This window comes from Ictalurus furcatus, chromosome 6 (assembly GCF_023375685.1).
Source record: "Ictalurus furcatus strain D&B chromosome 6, Billie_1.0, whole genome shotgun sequence".
Lineage (NCBI taxonomy): Eukaryota > Metazoa > Chordata > Actinopteri > Siluriformes > Ictaluridae > Ictalurus > Ictalurus furcatus.
The window spans coordinates 18,438,578-18,456,291 of NC_071260.1; the positions used below are offsets into that span (position 1 = coordinate 18,438,578).

At 38.6% G+C, this 17,714-nt stretch overlaps 1 protein-coding gene across 11 annotated transcripts in view; it reads right to left on the bottom strand.

Annotated features, from left to right (window-relative positions):
* mycbp2 (MYC binding protein 2) overlaps positions 1-17,714 on the bottom strand; it is a 69,989-nt gene that overhangs the window by 35,197 nt on the left and 17,078 nt on the right. For 10 of the 11 annotated variants that reach the window (XM_053626871.1, XM_053626867.1, XM_053626866.1 and 7 more), the window contains exons 7-33: positions 17,229-17,300; positions 17,040-17,136; positions 16,756-16,829; positions 15,511-15,649; positions 14,756-14,832; positions 12,649-12,853; positions 11,997-12,161; positions 11,514-11,672; positions 10,909-11,113; positions 10,614-10,759; positions 10,257-10,367; positions 9,662-9,766; positions 8,402-8,521; positions 8,098-8,179; positions 7,832-7,949; positions 5,782-5,986; positions 5,524-5,677; positions 5,050-5,222; positions 4,056-4,181; positions 3,773-3,900; positions 3,177-3,268; positions 2,676-2,810; positions 2,483-2,566; positions 2,300-2,396; positions 1,181-1,373; positions 779-1,053; positions 131-352 (exon numbers count right to left, since the gene is read on the bottom strand). In XM_053626871.1, coding sequence (XP_053482846.1) covers positions 131-352; positions 779-1,053; positions 1,181-1,373; positions 2,300-2,396; positions 2,483-2,566; positions 2,676-2,810; positions 3,177-3,268; positions 3,773-3,900; positions 4,056-4,181; positions 5,050-5,222; positions 5,524-5,677; positions 5,782-5,986; positions 7,832-7,949; positions 8,098-8,179; positions 8,402-8,521; positions 9,662-9,766; positions 10,257-10,367; positions 10,614-10,759; positions 10,909-11,113; positions 11,514-11,672; positions 11,997-12,161; positions 12,649-12,853; positions 14,756-14,832; positions 15,511-15,649; positions 16,756-16,829; positions 17,040-17,136; positions 17,229-17,300 — 3,759 coding nt within the window. The remainder of the gene's footprint in view (positions 1-130; positions 353-778; positions 1,054-1,180; positions 1,374-2,299; positions 2,397-2,482; positions 2,567-2,675; positions 2,811-3,176; positions 3,269-3,772; positions 3,901-4,055; positions 4,182-5,049; positions 5,223-5,523; positions 5,678-5,781; positions 5,987-7,831; positions 7,950-8,097; positions 8,180-8,401; positions 8,522-9,661; positions 9,767-10,256; positions 10,368-10,613; positions 10,760-10,908; positions 11,114-11,513; positions 11,673-11,996; positions 12,162-12,648; positions 12,854-14,755; positions 14,833-15,510; positions 15,650-16,755; positions 16,830-17,039; positions 17,137-17,228; positions 17,301-17,714) is intronic. The other variant, XM_053626874.1, reaches the window with a different exon arrangement.

Genomic DNA, 17,714 nt, shown 5'->3' on the forward strand with positions numbered 1-17,714 from the left:
CCATTCAATTACAGAGGCTTTAAGTAAGATGTTATGTAAGATGAGAACTGACTTACTGCATTACGTTATAGTGAATAAAAACCAGAGCAGTCATGTATGTACTTGCATGGAGGCATAAACAGGCTCTTACATGGCTGAGTTTCTCCATGTGAGCCACCAGCAGGGGGAAGCGGTGAGCAAGGGCTGAGTCGTTCTCAGTGCTGACCTGTTTGACAAGTGAGCGCAGCAGCACCTCCCCATCATATGCAATAGGCAGGATGGAGGTCAACTTCACCGATGTGTTACAAAGCGCTGACATTACAGCCGCCAGCAGACGACTGCTTGAGGTGCGGAAGTTCGCCTCTTGGATGTCCTGGAAGATCAGGGGTAAATTTCAGGCATAATGACAGCTAATCATGACAGATAAGAAGGACAGTAAATGGCCATTCTAAATTGAATGCAATGCAGTTAAAAATTTTTTTTAAGTAAATAAATATTTTTTAAAAAAGGGGAGGGCAGAATTCTAATAAATTTTAAGAATTCGATTTTAAGATCCTCTATCTGAATTCAATGCATCTTATTTCAAAAGTAAAACCTCTAAATTAGTACATCATGCATGTCACTGAGGCTGTATCTGAACAGACAGGAGACCTAAATCTGTCAAGTAGCTTGTTTTCTGTGGCCTGAAAACAGTTCAGCTTCTCACAGACAGAGCAAATTTTGAAAAAGGTTAAATAAATTAGTGCTGAGGTTAAAAACAATGGAAATACTATTTGAGGCTTTTAACCAAAATGATTACCTGGTCAAGGCAGTTCAGCAGGTCACAGAGGCAGGCCCACTGTAGGGCAGGAGTAGGGTAAAAGGAGTGGAAACAGGCTGTGAATGTGTTGTGGCATTCCTGCAGCACTGCTTCAAGCAAGGTAAGGGGCTGGCTAAGGTAGCCCTGCGGATCGTTGTCCAACTTGGTCAGGCAGTTGTCCATGCCCTCTGAAAGAATCTTCTTCAGCAGGCTGCGTGTCTTACCCACACACTCTGCCAACTTGCTCGACTCCTCAACAACTACTTTGGTGCTGGCTGAGGAAGACAGAGCACAAGCAGAGTTAGGATTATAAAAGTTTACAGTCTGTGACATCTTATTTATATGCCTTTGACATCTTATTTATATGTTTGGGGAATTTTTCTGTAGAATTTACATTCATACCAGAGATTGGGTAGATTTCACAGATATAGACACGAAGCAGGCGGAGACAGCAAGTTCCCACAAAGCGCAGACGCTCCAGGTCCAGCAAGGTGGCAGTGTATTGAAAGCCTTTTAGTCCTCTCAGCTCCTCCACCCCCAGCACTAGAGTGGTCCAACTCCAGTGAAGGATACTCAGCAGAGACTCAAAACACTCCTGAGAGGAAAACAGATGCACAAACAAATAGAGAATTAAAGCACATGACTAGGAATTGATTCTTGTGGCCTTAAAGAATTGCTCTTTCATTCCATTTATTAAATTTCAATTTACATTTCAGGATATTTTGAATTCCAAAACTAAAACAGACTACTCACTGAAAAGGTATTAGAAGGTTTTTATTAAATATAGTTTTAAAAATTGCATTAACATATCTAACTTGTTCCCTGATTTTTTAAAAAATATATGTTCTAATAAAATGGTGCATGTGGGCGGGACAAGTACACTTTTGTCCACTGAGTGTTAATCTTTGCTGCCATTAAAACGGAAATTAATTGAATCTGCCATAAGAACCCAAAGAAGCCTGACTTCACTGGGTTTCTGTTAGCGGTGTGTTGGGGGCTTCGAAGGAGATTTTCAGGCAGGCAGGCAATCCTGTCCACCAAAAACAGTTTGTGTCAAAAGAACAAATCACATAATACTACAGTGAGATATTTGATCATTTGGTTAGCTAAAATATTGAATTTCACCAAGAGTGGTGATTAATTTAGACACATTCCTACTTTCAATACAGAAACATTTCATTTCGGCATTTTGATGAAATTTTAGTTGTCATCTAATAATTACCATATTTAGCATGCTTCTGTATATTAACCCAGCTGAGCTTTTGAGCCTATTCTGTGAAGTTCCATACTCATTGTCTCTCCAAATTATTACAATTTCCAAATTTAGCACTGTGGTAACAAGTTTAAACAAAACAAATCTAACCTCTACTTAATAAACTCATTTACTATTCATTATTCATTCATTCATATTTTAATTAATCAAAACCAGTAATCATTTGATTGGCAAATTAAGTGTCTGGTTACTGTAGCTGTACTGATTTGTAGTATCCAATCAATATGCCTGTTCTTGTACAAACATACCACTGAGACAGTCCTGGCAAAAGAGCGTTTCAGAATGTGAACTGGTTCACTGGTCTGCTGTTTTCCCTTTGATGCATTACCATCATTAGATGGCAACCTGGAAATATGCAATCAAATCAGTTAAGTGTGTTAAGAGTACATATGGAAAATAATCTCAGTTTAAAGAACACATCTATCACTTACCTGTATAACAATTGCGGTATCTGACCAGCATTCACATCAGTACCATTGTTTGATTTCTTGGAGCTCTTAAACTGAAACACCACACTGCAAAATCAAATAGATACATGCTTTACAAATAATAATTCACAGTCTTAACACGGAGATTGAAAAAGCTGCATTTTTGATTAAATTTTTTTTTTTTATTAAGATGTACCCATCATCAGTAGTTATAGTTGCCTGTCCATGTGAGCCACAGTCACTGCTGGGTCCTGACACTCTTGCCCAGGCCACATACCACCAGCCCAGCTGAAGCAACACTGGCTCATCAAACATCATGGCATACTTTTCCCTGGAAACACATGCAAAATGTACAATCATTCTTAAATGTTTCATAATAACAAAAAGGCCTACACCTCTCTCCCTCTCCTCCTCAAAGATAAAAAACTAGTGTTTACGTGTCTATGTCATGGAAGCGATCACACTTCTCATTAACATATACAAACTACATAGTAGTACAGGTATGTTAAGATTAGGACACACAAGCCTATAGCCTCAAACAGCTGCATCTCATTAAAACTGACGAATATACAAGTGAGCCTCTGCCTTAGTTTTAGCTCTAGGGCAAACTGTTTAGCTGTAACATGTTCCCTTCCAGTGGAGAGAAAATTCTGTTAGTCTAGTAAAAGATTAACAGATACATCTATGTTAGGAGTACCTAGCAGCACAGTCATAGGCCAGAACATCTGTCTCAGCCAATAGGTCTCCATCTGTCTCATGATCACCTCCATCTGGTCCCAGCTCAAACAGCTGCAAGAAAGCAACCAGTCAGCAACAGTATAATAATACGATATACATGTGCTGTGTTTGACGTGATACCTTATTCCACCATAGTTATTGGTACAGTAATAGTAGCCATTACCATAGTAATTCATAGTAATAGTAACTGTATACTACATAGTTATAATATTTCATAAGGTAAACACAATCACAAATATTATGCCATCATTCCACTGTATTTGTGTTCAAATCAACATTCTACTCACTACAGTTACACATCATCTTTAAACAGCACTGTGCATTGTGGCCTTCTTGTTTACACTGTTTGGACACTATCTGTTAGAGTGCTTTGTAGGATTACGAGTGCATATGAAAATGATTGTTTAAATACAGGATGAGCTGCAGTTAAACATGATACAAATGGTGCACTACAAAAAAATAATGCACTATATAGTGAACAAGGTGTGGTTTTAGACATATGGTTGTTTGTTAGCATGAGGAGTGGAGCAGCTCTGATCCTAAACACTAACTTACCTTAATTTTAGCAGTGTATTCCCCACGGCCTCCAAATAGCCCCAGACCCCCCAGCAGGATGTCAGCGTCCGCACAGAAGCGAATGGCCTCTACAGAATGGGCAGAGTAACCCCAGCCTCCACCATGACCTGAACACACCACAGTACTGACACACTGCAACTTTCATCATCTATACTATTAAAAATATTCTGTAGATGCGATGACACAAATAAACTTCATTAGTTATTTATGGATAAACATTCAGCATCTCAGTGTTGGATCTGCTAAGGGAATGTGCACTCACTCTCAAAGCGGTTGACCACACTGTAGTCCTCCTTTGAATAAACTTTCATCACTGCCTGGGTTTCCTCTTCGGCGCTAGCCACACCCATTTTCAGCTCTTGCATGGCTGCCAGTGTATCCAAACAACCTACAAATAGGTTACCCATGAGAATCAGGAATAGCATCATAACGTACACGAGTAACGCTTTATAATAGACATGTTTCTTATTTTTCCATTGTAATCATTTTGCTGAAGCCTTATCATTAAGTCCACTTCAAATAATCAAATAAAGTTTCTGATTTATTCCAAATTTGGTCACAATCAGCTTATCCTAGAGTGAGCCTTTGCCATTTCAGCAAGATAAATCTCAAAACCAAATGTGAGGTAACTGACTAGAAATTTTTGGAATATTCTGAAAAGTGATTTTAGCAAATGACATGACAGTTACAAAAAAACAATAAGCTTTACCAAAAAAAAACTTATATGAAAAGCTATTTATGTGTACCCAAAAATGATAAAGATAGAAGTCTGGTGCTCAAAGACAAAAGCAGCACAAAATGCATAATTATACAGTAATTGTAGTCTGACAAAAAAAAAAAAAACCAAACAAAAAAAGACAAAAAAAACAACAACAACCACTCCCTATAGTCAGTTTTCCATCTATACACAATACCTCCTGCATACCACCGCAGCATATGAAATCAGTTCCATTACTCTGGATTCCACTTTCTATCCATCATCAGTAGTTTCTTACAATCTTTTGTCTTGATAATTTTGGTTAGCCCACTATTATCCACCCAAGTGTAAAATGAAAGATCTCAGCAATGTTGCAATACCTGATTCACATTGGTGTCACTATGAATTTTGTCTGAAAAATGAAAGTGAATAATAATAACGATAAGGAAGGTTTTGCAGAGAAGTGAAGCAACTGGAATGGTTGCGACAGGGACAACAGAATGACAAAGGGGGATAGAGAGACAGTGTAGAGACTCTGATTGATGAGGTCTTGGTGTACCTAGGACGTGAAGGGCTCCGTGGGAGCGTGTGGTGGTAGAGTGGGATCCTGAGGGTAGTGCCAGCTCTGGGCTCAAAATGCTGCAACGTGCCTGGATGTCCGTGGCTGTAGGCATGCGGGCGTCTGCAATTACAGCATTATAGCACCACATCTCTCGTGTGCTGGGCAGGAACCTAGAGGAAAAAGTTGATTATGAATGATGAAAATAATAATAATAATAAAATAAAACAAACATGTATAGCCTCATTGATATACTGACTCTTATTTACTAAAAAAACATATACAGACTCTTACTGATATCTGGATTCACGTAATAAAGAAAAGATTATTTTGCTCTCAAGAATATACATCTGCCACTAACATGCTTAACAGTTAGTTATAGTGTTTGTTACCTTTTTTTTATTTCACAGCTGACATCAGCATATTCTTACTAAGATAGCTAGCTAAGCCCAGAGAATGTAATAAGATCCTTACCTCCAGATGACATCATATACAGGGTCTAGGCAGAGGCCGAAGCCTTGAAGATCTTCCTGCTCTGAGTCATTGAAGGTCCGGCAGCTTCCATCCATTTTGTTGATCAGCAGGCATTTGAAGGGAGGTGGCTCAGATACAGAGGTAGGAACCAAACCTAAGCAGATCGAATCATAAAGCCGTTTAATCCAGGACACGCAGGAATATTCTAATTAGAACATATTTCAAGCAAAATTCAGTCAAATTCCAATATTGTTGTACCAATGATGTGTTTGCTGGCAAAGATCTCTGAGGTGGCTAAGACGTGTGAGTTGATTAGCGCTTCATCAATCCTCAGAAAGGTCTGGTCTCCACTGGCACCAATCCATGTGGCTTTGCGACCGTACCTGGCTCCGATGTTGGGCATGGGCGAAGGTTTAGCGTTCCAGTACGGCATGTCCACAATGGGCCGGCCAAGCTGTCCTTTCTGCAGCGAGAAAGCAAAAAAAACCATTAGGGATATTTTTGTGTGGGCACAATCGTAATTCTTCCTGTTTGCAATCCGTTTCACTTTTTCTCATAAAGCAACCAATTTGCGATGATGCGTCAGGGCATTAAGTTTAAAATTTGCTGGTACAATGGGATTTTCGTTCTCACTTTTGGGTTAAGATCCAAAATTGCGTTATGACCTGATGAGACCCTGTCTTAGCCGCTAAATGTTTCATCTCAGCTCTTACAATCCTACGTCTGTAAAACAGACTATTTCCATCATAAAAATGAATTAGAACTGACTGAATTCTTTTATCAGTAACAGCTAAAAAATTATTTATAAAATATCAATCACTTACCATGTCATCGTGCACAGAAGATATTATAACTAACATAATTATGTAAGACGGTTATTACTACTCCTCCTTCAGTCTGTGCTTTGTGATTTCCTTGGCAACAGTGCCATTGTTTCATGGTGTATGACAGAACCTTACTCTGTAATCTGTCTATATTTGTCATTCACCATTTGTCCATTTCTGTGTTAACCTGATATCACTACCTTTGACCACCTGCCTAGTTACTGACTGCATTTGGGGATTTGGAATTGTTGCCTTTCAAAATACAAATGATTCCACTTGTATCAAAGTCTCTAGGGATGCACCGAAATTTCGCTGCAGAAAACGGCATTTTCGGTTTTTGGCCGAAAGAGAAAAAAGATCAATAATATGAGCTGAAAATATATAACGCCATGCCCCGCCCCTCCCCTCAGTGCTCAGCACTCATATTTCACTTTCGATCTAGCCGATGGTCATCACAGCGCTACCCGGAAAAGGGCGATCATGTCAGCGGTCTGGACATACTTCAAACGTTCTGATAAGGACATCAAGTTTGTTCAGCAGAAATTTCAAGAAGGGGTACGGTGCCGAAGCATTTTCCACGACAGGTTTGATACACCACCTGAAAACACGACATCCCGTTCAATATGCAGAGTACAGCAAAACAACAACGACAGAACGGAGGCACTCTGCCATTCTGTGTTTTGCCTCTTGTTTTCATTAAAATGATTGTGTAGCATATTTAAACTTTTTGTATTTGCAAGATGCTAGCCTAGAGCTGCTAAGTTCATTACTTGACTGCTGTTTTGCATATCGTAATAGTTAACGTTACATTATTTGGATACTTGGATAAAAAAAAAAGTCTGTTAAATTTGATTTTTACTGAACTGAATGAAGAATTATATATTTAATATTGTTTTTGTTTTGGTGTGTTCATTTCAATAAAAGGGTGATCATTTTATTGATTTGTAGTTTTTCCAATTCAGATTCATTAAATTCATGAAATGAATTTAAAAAGTCTAACATTAACACAATTATGAAAAAATATATTTTTCAATGGGTTTAAAAAAAAAGTTCATTTTCGGTTTTCGACAAAGTGCGTCCTGAATTTTCGGTTTCGACCGAGAATTTTCCTTTCGGTGCATCACAAAGTCTCCACTGTGGCAACGTTACAACTAAAAGTTGATGTAAGATCTATGTATCAGAATACATAAAGCACGCATGCTGCAATTATATTAGCAAGCTGGTTATTTCCATCACTAAAATACTGATGTGAAATATAAACTATGAAAATTTCAGTGCTGCCCTGTAATAATATACAACACTGTATGTGACTGTATGCATTATTTTTATTTTCATGTTTTCACCATAATCATGAAGACAGAAGCCTTACTGTATTATTCAGCATGACTGATTATTCATTCAGTTATTCATTCAAGACATTGCAAAATGCCTTAATATGCTGTAATAGGAATTGGTAAACGTGACAAAGTAATTGATCAACACACCGAGAAGCTCCCAAAAGTGAAGACCTGTCCATCCATTAGAAGCACTGCAGTGTGGTTACTGCCTGCTGTAACCTGAACACTGGGACCTGGGAGAGCTTGCACTAGAGTGGGAGACCCCCTTTGTGGAACAAAAAACAAAACAAAACAAAACAAAACAAAACAAAACATAAAAGCCACAGGTCAACATGCTGGGTCAGACCAGTTTGTCTTATACTTACAAGATTTACACATAAAATAACATCATATTAAAGCTTAATCGTTATTACCTAGAATTCACATCTCCATGTCCAAGCTGTCCATGCTGCCCATAACCAAATGTATACACATCCCCATTCTCCATTAGCACCACTGTGGAAGGGAGGTTAGCACACAGTTAAATTCAAAAGAGGAATGTACTGGGCTCTGTGTACACAAGTAATGCAATTTGTAACTAGTGAATAATATAATGTGATGCAATGGGAACGTAACTAACAGTGCTGTGCAATTCTACTATTTCATATAACAAAAGTCTAATCAACAGATTTATTCTATTAGCATCTGTTTGCCTAGTCAACTGTAGCTCCAGCTTACCGGAGTGGTGGAAGCCGCAGCTGACCTGCACCGCACGGAGCTCACAGTCAAAGCGCACTGCTCCTGGAGGATAGGTAGTGATCTTACTTGCATCTTTGTCCCCACGCTCACTGCTACCATCTATAAAGCAAAGTACAGTTTGATAATGTTGAGAACCACCTCACATAGATGGATGCCTTATTCAGCGAGAAAGATCAGGGCAATTGGTCACCTGAAAAGAGATTCAGAACTGGAGCTTCAAGAATAACGATGAAATGAACGATTAAAAGGCATGCATCGTGAATTGAGACCAAAGAAACACACTAAAAGATGCTAGATGAAACAGACAATAAAACCAAACATACGGAAAAGTTACACCTAATTAGGTGGGTTTCTTTTAGGAGGCATTTCAAACATCAAAAAAAAAAAAAAAAAAATCTATTGATAATTGGTTGCTCATTAAAACCAAGAGAGGAGCACAGACAGAAGTTTGTCACGGCCCTGATCAAAAGCAACGAGACGAATGAGAATCTTAATACTCAGTACATACTTAACTAATTAATTAAATGAGCAGGCAAGACAGCATGCCTCAAATATGAACATGGAGGCAGGCATGCTCCCCTCTCAAAATCAGGGCTAATATACACATTAGATGTAGCAGCAGATAGGTTTTATCCACCACCAGCAAGGTTGTGAAACAGTATTTAAACATGACACGGCTATTTATAAGGTATTTGTATTTTAATAAATTACTCCTAATAGAACCATGTTGTATTACTACTCATAATGATGATGCAGTGGAATTTATTGTTTAAAAAGTGATGAAATGCCTCCTACAGTTTTCACATGCCAAATGTACCTGTAATAAATCACACCACCTGCTTGTGTGAACTCTGTTGTGCGAGTATTAGCCAGACCCTGCCAAACACTACTGGATCTTGGTTAGATAAATAAGTATCACTCAGTATATGCACATTTCAGCTTGATTACTCTTATTTAACAAATATCGTGAGCACAGTGAACATTTCATTAAAAAAAAAAAAAGAAGATATAATAGCATTAAACACATTTCTCTAGTTCTACCACAGTGTGCAGAAAACAGTATAAAAATAGGCACAGAAAGGGAGAGAAAGGTAAAAGTATTATTCTTAAAGCAATAAAGAGTGAGAGTAATAAAGAAAGGAAACAAGAAGATAGAGTAAAGAAGGCTAGTGTGCTAAGTGAGGGGAAAAGATCGGGCAGCTGGGCTCCAAGCAGAATCTGTAGTGAAGACCATAGTACCTTTGAGTTTGTCCCGTTTTAGCTTAAACTCTTGAATGGGTCTTAGCCTGGCTAGGGCCTGCTCACGCTGGTTCATAAAAAGGGGGCCAGGGAATACAAGGGGGCCTATGAGGGGGAGAAAGAAACTTTCACATGCATGGGTAAAGCATCTCACAAATGGAAACACATGGCAAATCATAAAACACATAAGCAAAGGGGGGCACTTTGACAAGAAAGTCACAAGCCCATGTAAAAGGTTGAATATAACTGTGGTAGCTCTATTGGTCACATTTATTTCAAGTTGCTTTGATGAATCAAAAGTAAAAGATTCCTGTTTAAAATGTTATCAATCAAATTTACTGTATGTGGAACACCACAAGCCCCGGGCACACACCAAAAAAACAAAAAACCAACAACAAAAAAAAAATCATTAGCTGCATGTAAAAAAGTTATAGGACCCAAGAGAAGCAATGCCCTGATTCAATAGCTCTGCAAAGCTCCAGTTCTTCAAAACTTAGAAGTATATCTATTAGCGAGGTGTCACAGTATTGCGAAACTGAAGAACTGGGATGACTTCGTGGGAGAGTGTGTGTGCAATGTCATGACTGCATCTTACCTCTGCCCTCTTCTAGCCTGTGGCGGCGGTTGATGCGCTGTCTCTTCTCTTCCTGTCGGATCTGGATGTGTTCCTCTATATTGACGCCTGGAGGGGGAGGGACAGGCACAGCTAAAATAAAAACGACCCAGAAGTGCCAGGGCAGAAGAAGGGGGGCAAACAAGAGACAACATGGAGACGGTGAATGATGAGCATGAAAAGGCAACGCAAGTCAGTGGAGTGCACACACACACACACATGCACAAACAGTGACAAAAACGAAAGGGGGAAAAAAAAAAAGCAGCTCTTCAACATGGAATGAATATGTTAGAGATGGTAGTGGACAGTTTGAAAACCAGTTGTAAGTTGGTGCTGTACCTAACAGCAGGTCTAGTGGGATCATCTCCTTCACAGCATCAAAGATTCCCCTCTGCCTGGCCTCTTGGCCATCCAGCTCACGAGCACAAGCCTTACAGCAGCCACACGAAGAGCAGCCCGACTCTCCAGAACCACAACCACAAATTCTAAAGAGAATATGCGCACACACACACCCATAGACAGCCATTAACACACACACACACACACACACACACACACACACACACACACACACCAAATCCAAAGACAGGGCACATTTCCTAGCAATGTGAGGTCCTGCAGCTGTGTTACTCACCCTCCGGGCACTCTGTCTGGTCTTCCACTGCTCACGCAGCTCGCTCCATATCCAGTGCAGTCCCCGCATACAGTGCAAACCATACACTGGTCCAGCTTCCACTTGTGCATGCCTGGCTGGCACATCATAGACTTTTCCTCCTTCTCATCTAGCTCATCTTCCAAATCTTCATCCATTGCTGTAGCCATGTTCTCCACCCCAAAAACTGCATATAGGAAATGCAGATAATGAAAAAGAAATCTGATTCAAATTGCCAAGACAAAACACAGTCAGAATTACCGTAATTACTACATGACGTTCTACATTTCACGACCTCGGACTCGGAATTATGCGACATTAGAAGGTTATCCAACTCTGTGCTATTGTATGTTTTTCTTTTATTTTCTCATACGAATTATTACACAGAAATATTACGAGCTCTCAGTAAATTCCTAGTTTACAGGTTGTAATTACGAGTTCTACGAGGATATGAACACTTTCCACAAGTCGGAATCTCGTAATTACGACATGGCGTGAACGCAGATTAATGTCCAAATAATCACACAAGGCCCAGATAATTTCTCTACATTACTAAATAGTTGCACATCTGGAAAGCCGGTTGTTACCTTTCCCTCCCTGGCTCATGGCTCCTGTGTCTCGGCCACACTGGCCTTTGTTGTTTACTCCAAACGTCCACACCTCTCCATTTTTAGTCAGTACACATGTATGGGCTTTCCCCATGGCTACCTGAGTTACAAAGTGCCCCTTCAGATCTGATACCTGACCTGAAAAACAAGTGAGAAAAGAGGGAAACACTTTAATTCTGTGTTTGTAATCTTTGGTAGAATTAATCAGAACAATTAAAGCACATATACAGGCATTACTTACAAGCAAATCTTTCTGGAATAATTAAGACTCTATTAAAGGTATAGCAGTTTTAAGATGTGGCCCAGTTTGGCTCATACAACAAAACATAAGTGGCAACAAGAGGACATATCACACTATGAGGTTAGTCATCTACTGTAGATAAATTTCACACAGACAACTAAATGCCAGTGCATCATTTATAAAGACTATATTTAGTGAAGATGCCTGGGATAAGCACTTACAGGTGCTGTCACTGTAAATGGCATCCTTGCCAAACATATACAGTTCTCCGTCCTTAGTTACTATGCTGCTGCTGCCGTTGTTGCAGGCTGTGTATACCGCTGTCTTTGTCTCCAGCTTTATTATCTTCTTAGGCTTGTAGGGCTTTGGCTGTCTCCGACTCTTTGCTGAAGAGGATCAAAAATCACAAGCTCAATAAAATTCAGCAATAATTCAGAAATCTTACACCTGTGTGTGTATTTGCTCTTAGGGTACGAAGTGGGTGAGTGTTAAAATCCCCCTGTAGCTTTGGGTCCTGTACAGATAACAGAGATTCAATTCAAATGCAAGCTAACTCTTGGCTCAATTTCACTTAAAGACAAATACAAGAAAAATATGTTAGCACGCTAAACTGGAACCAATCTAGTTTGATCAACAATTCAAACTTCAAATACATTTTGGGATAAGAACATTTGAATGAAATCTGTGGTGCAGACATCTGAAAATCACTAGTTATTGAATAAATAGAGTGAATTAATCCTAACGCAAAACCATATTAAACTAATATGACGAAATATGATGGAAACTATTTCAAACAAGGTTCCAGAAGATATGCTGTACCGTTCTAATTTATGAATAAAAAGTCAAAGGAAATAAAAACAGAGAGAGACTAACTTGACTCTCCATCTTCTCCTTTACTGGCAGATCCAGTGAAGAAGACACTGCCATCTTCAGCCACCAAGAGGGCATGGGAGCCATCATGGCCCACCGAAAACTGTACAATCTTAGGTGACTTTGTAACGGGCAGTTCCACCCATTTCCCAGCTGACGGCCCGCCCTGTTTGATGCCGAGACTTTGATACTTTCCAGTGTAGTAGATCTACAGGAAAGGTGAATTTATGTAGCTGAACAAATGTACACATTACAAAGATACATGATCATTTTGCATATATAAACCTTTATGATGTTTGATTATTTTCTCAGGCAGTTTTAATTATGGTACATTAATATTATAAGCAGTGTAAAATAGAAAGTGCAGTTGATGGGATATGGAGCAACTGAGGTGCTATAACCAGGAGGTCATAGTAATTGTGATAAAGAAAGGCCTGCTTCACATCTGCAGCTGCAAAAAAAAAACAAAAAGCAGCAAACAAGAGGGTCACACACGGGAAGGCTGAAGCTTCAACATTTATATGGGATCTGTAACACACTTTTATAACAGAGAGTAGTGGTAAGGTGAAAGGAAAGCCATGTGGGGAAGAAAAAGGTACATGGATCAACCAGTTATTACTGCAACAGTATATTCCATTTCAATGAAAGGTCTTCTAGGAATGATTTTGGATGTTTATAGGGATGATTATACGATGGTATAGTGTGATGAAGCCTGAAAAAAAAAAATTAGTTTTAACAAACTACTGAAGACAAAAGAATCCTCCTAAAAAAAAAACAACAACAAAAAAAAACAAACAAAACTGTACTATTACTGCAGTGTTTGCTGCCATTTAAATACATCCATTTTAAAAATGGAATGTTGCAAACAGCTGAGATTTTTGTTTAAAAATAATTCATGCAATTTCAGTTGGTCATTCTGAACAGAAAAACTTAAATGTACTATTTTAAATCCAAGTTGATGCCAATCTCTAAATATCCCTGGTGTAATACCACCAATCACTGCCTAATGAGGTGTGCATCAGGACTGGGATCCTGCGATGCTCAAAAACAAAGCTGCAAGCTGATCTTTGCACTTTCACGCAGGCGGAAGTGTGTGGTCAGAGATGAAGCTGAAAGAAAACCCACGTTGATTAACACCGGAGTGCACTGGATGTGGCGTGGTGCTTGTGCGCACCATGCAACATGTTTACTGTATTCATGCTTATTCATCTTCAATGTCTGCTTTATTCTGGGAAATAAAGGGCTAGCTAAGTTGATGAGAAGATATCGCAAGCAGGGTACAAAAACAAATCAGGGAACAGGCAGGAGCGGTCAGAGTTTCTGCAGGAAATAGCTGCAGAAGGACAACTTTCTGCAGGAAATAGCTGGAATAAAAAATAAATAAATAAATAAATAAATAAATAAACCCATGAGGAATAGATGCCTATATCCACAGTATGTCGCAGAATGCATGAGAAATTGCTAATTTTATTTTAAAACTAGTCCATTTAGTATTGCTACAAAATATGCCTTGTACCAACTTTATCAGTTAGTTATCGGTTACGCTATCCTTCTGATCATTATTAGCTTCTAGTGTTTGCAAGGTTGTTTTATGTAGAGTGACAAAGCATTTATGTTCATTCATATTCCCAAACCCATTCCCTAATCCAAACAAGAGTGCGTTTCTACCGCTTCTACAGTGAGGAGGAACCAGCTTAATTATTTAACAGGACATGGAGAATAGTTACTGTTACTTAGGCATGCAAGAGGTTTTATGAACTAGGTGCACATTTCCTTGCTTTAATGTAGACACACACACACCAAAAATTCCCAGTTGATGACAGAAAAGTTAATGCAGATTCATCTCTGTTGTTATGTCGAATGTGTTCCCATGTTGCTGCTCAAAACAAAGGACTTTTTAAACAATCCTTTAGAATTGTTGTACAAGGGGAGCATGCAAAACAATTAAGCACAGTAGTTTGGTGAGCACACAATTGATTGATTTATCTGCAACATCATAATTACGTAACACACATCACAGTATGTAACACACACACACATTCTCAAATGTGTGTCGAATGCCCTCCTTTACCACCTTGACTTTTCCTAACATTATGGTGCAAACACCTACCTTCCCAGAAGCTGTTTTCATCAAAGCGAACTCTCTACCAGCTCCAAGCAGTGCTGCTTCTTCATCAAACCCTGTGCCTGAGGATGTGATTGCAAACATTAAAACATGAAAAATAAATTCAGGTGACTACGGCACATTGTTTTACATCAACAGGCAAACGTGAGCTGTATTTTCATGCAAGATTTCATAAACTACCGGTCAAAAGTTTGGAGACACTTGAATGAAATGTTTCTCATGATCTTAAAAACCTTTTGATCTGAAGGTATATGATTAAATGTTTGAAATCGATGTTGTAGACAAAAATATAATCGTGCCAAAATATTCATTTGTTTCAGTAGAAAACTAAAATTATATTTATAAATTAAACGGAGCGAAATATTCCGAAAAGCAGCCAGTAAGTGTCCAGCATAGGTGGGAACGCCTTTAATACTCTTTAAAAAAGCATCTCAGGGAGATTCCTCAAGAAATCGGTTGAGAAAATGCCAAGACGACATTTCTGGAAACTCTAGGCAAAAACTGTGTCTACTTTGAAGATGCTAAAACATTAAATAATTTTGATTTATTTTGGATTTTTATCATAACATAATTCCCCTAGTTCCATTTGTGTTACTCCAGAGTTTTGATGACTTTATTATTATTCTAAAATGTAGAAAAATAAAAATAAAGAATGAGTGTTTCTAAACTTTTGACTGGTAGTGTATATCCTCAGCAATGTTTTCAGAAGCTGTGATGATCACTGCAACAAGTGTACTCACTGATGATATGCAGGTCTTTTTCCAAGTCGAAAAGCGAGATGCCACAGGCGTGGAGACACTTTCTAGCCAACTTGAGCTGCAACTCTTGCTGCAAGGCAGGGTCTGTACTCGTAGCGTAGATTCGCACCACAAAGCCATCCTACATCACACATTACACACGTTACTGTTGACAATTCCATAAATATGGATGTATACAATAGGTTGTTTGTGGTCCATGGGATTCATACAGTGTCTGGAATTATTGTATTTGTAACAGCAACTGTGCTTTAAATAAAGCATCATATGTGTGAAGCCAATTATCCAAGTATCCCAGAGCCATTCAACAAGTAAAAACGCAGTCTAAAGATGGCCATCGAAAGAGCAAGTCAGATTCTCTACTCACTAATTAATTAGGCCACCAAGACAGTGTAATCACCACATAAAACTCAACAGCGTTTTTAAATAGTCCGCGACATAAATGATGCCTCATGCTTCCTAACCCAGTGGGATTGAATCTGGGTTGCCGTGACAAGTCTGTTAACAGACATATAACAGTGAGATAAAGCAATCAGAGTGTGTGCAGTTGAATAATGCTGAGAATGATAGGGGAAAAGACTTTCTTCCTCCTAGCAGCAAACCAGTGTCTTCAATGGCCAGGCGTACACAGCCACATCCGGCTCAGACAGCATGGCATGACACTGAAGTGTGATATCCTGTTTATAGTACCGAGTCTGTTTGCTCGAGTGAATGAGTGAGGTGAATGTATATTGGAGATTATTCTTTAATTCTCCTATACTTTAATGCTGCAGAATGCACATTCTCCTCCCCCCAGGATATCCGTGGTAGCTGTCTGAAGTTTGCTGATGGAAACATTTATGCATATGTATATACCATCTCTCTGTCCGACTGTAAAACGTCCTCTGCATTTCAGTAATACTATTTACTGTCTATATGTAACAGCTCTTTAAGAAAATAAAATTTGCATCTGACTGGTTCTCACAGATAATCAGATAGTAGGTATAACCCTGAGAAAACGGCCACATGGTACACTGCATGGTTTCTTTTGATGCTTATGGGGTTAGTTTATAATGCAAGTGACATTTCCAGTAAAGTCATAATTTCTGTCAGAATAATAATCTGCACAATTAACACCCTTACACATGAAGCACAAAAGGCATGAATAATTACTCTATCAAAGCTAAAAATAAATAAATAAATAAATAAATAAAGCTGTGGTTAGTTATATGAAAACAAATTAGTACTTACATCCTTGCAGGCTGCTATCTGGTTGATATATTCTCCATCGGTGAATATGATGTTCTGTCCTTCTGCTTGAAGACCTCAGGACAAAAAATAACATATTTTAAAGATGAATACTTTCCCTGCCATTTTCTATCTTCTATTTTTCTAAAAAAAAAAAAATTTTAACTACACAACATAATGCAAATTACAGTGTCACTATAACAATTTCATAATGATTTACAAAGTCACTCGTTATTCAAGCAGCTGTTTGCCCTGACATGCACTTGAAGAAATACGGGTGTTTGTACCAGGCATTGTAACAGTGCCCTCCTGCTCCAGAGTCTCTGGATTGATCTTGATGGCTGCCATGCTGTGACTGTTCATGTCCCGATATAACAGAGAGCCCTATAAACACACACAGAGTGAATTTACAGCTTTTTGCTACTGAATGTAGCACTCATCATCTCTAGGAGGAAAATAGGTAAGAAGGCTGTTACCTGAGCAAATCCCAACCATGACCTCTTCTCCTTTCGGTTCCTGATGCGAGATGTAGAGTTATACACATGGCCCTGCAATAATACACAATTTATAATCCCATAATAACATTCACACAAATTGTAACTTTATAATACAATCTTCCATTACCAAACTAATTCATAAAATTTGTTAAAGTTCCATATTAAATTACAGCCTCAATTCCGAAAAAGTTGAGACAGTATGGAAAATGGAAAAAAAAAAAAGAAGTAGTCATTAAATTCCCCCTCTACTAAATTGAAAACACATTATTTGATGTTTTACTTTGTGAATTTAATTTATTTTTTAAAATATCCACTCACTTCAAATCTGATGACTGCAACACACTCCAAATAAGTTGGGACAGTTACCACTGTGTAACATCACTTTTCTTTTAATAACACTTATTAAGCGTTTCGACAATGAAGACACCAGTTGGTTAAGTTCAGCAAGTGGAATTTTTTTGGACG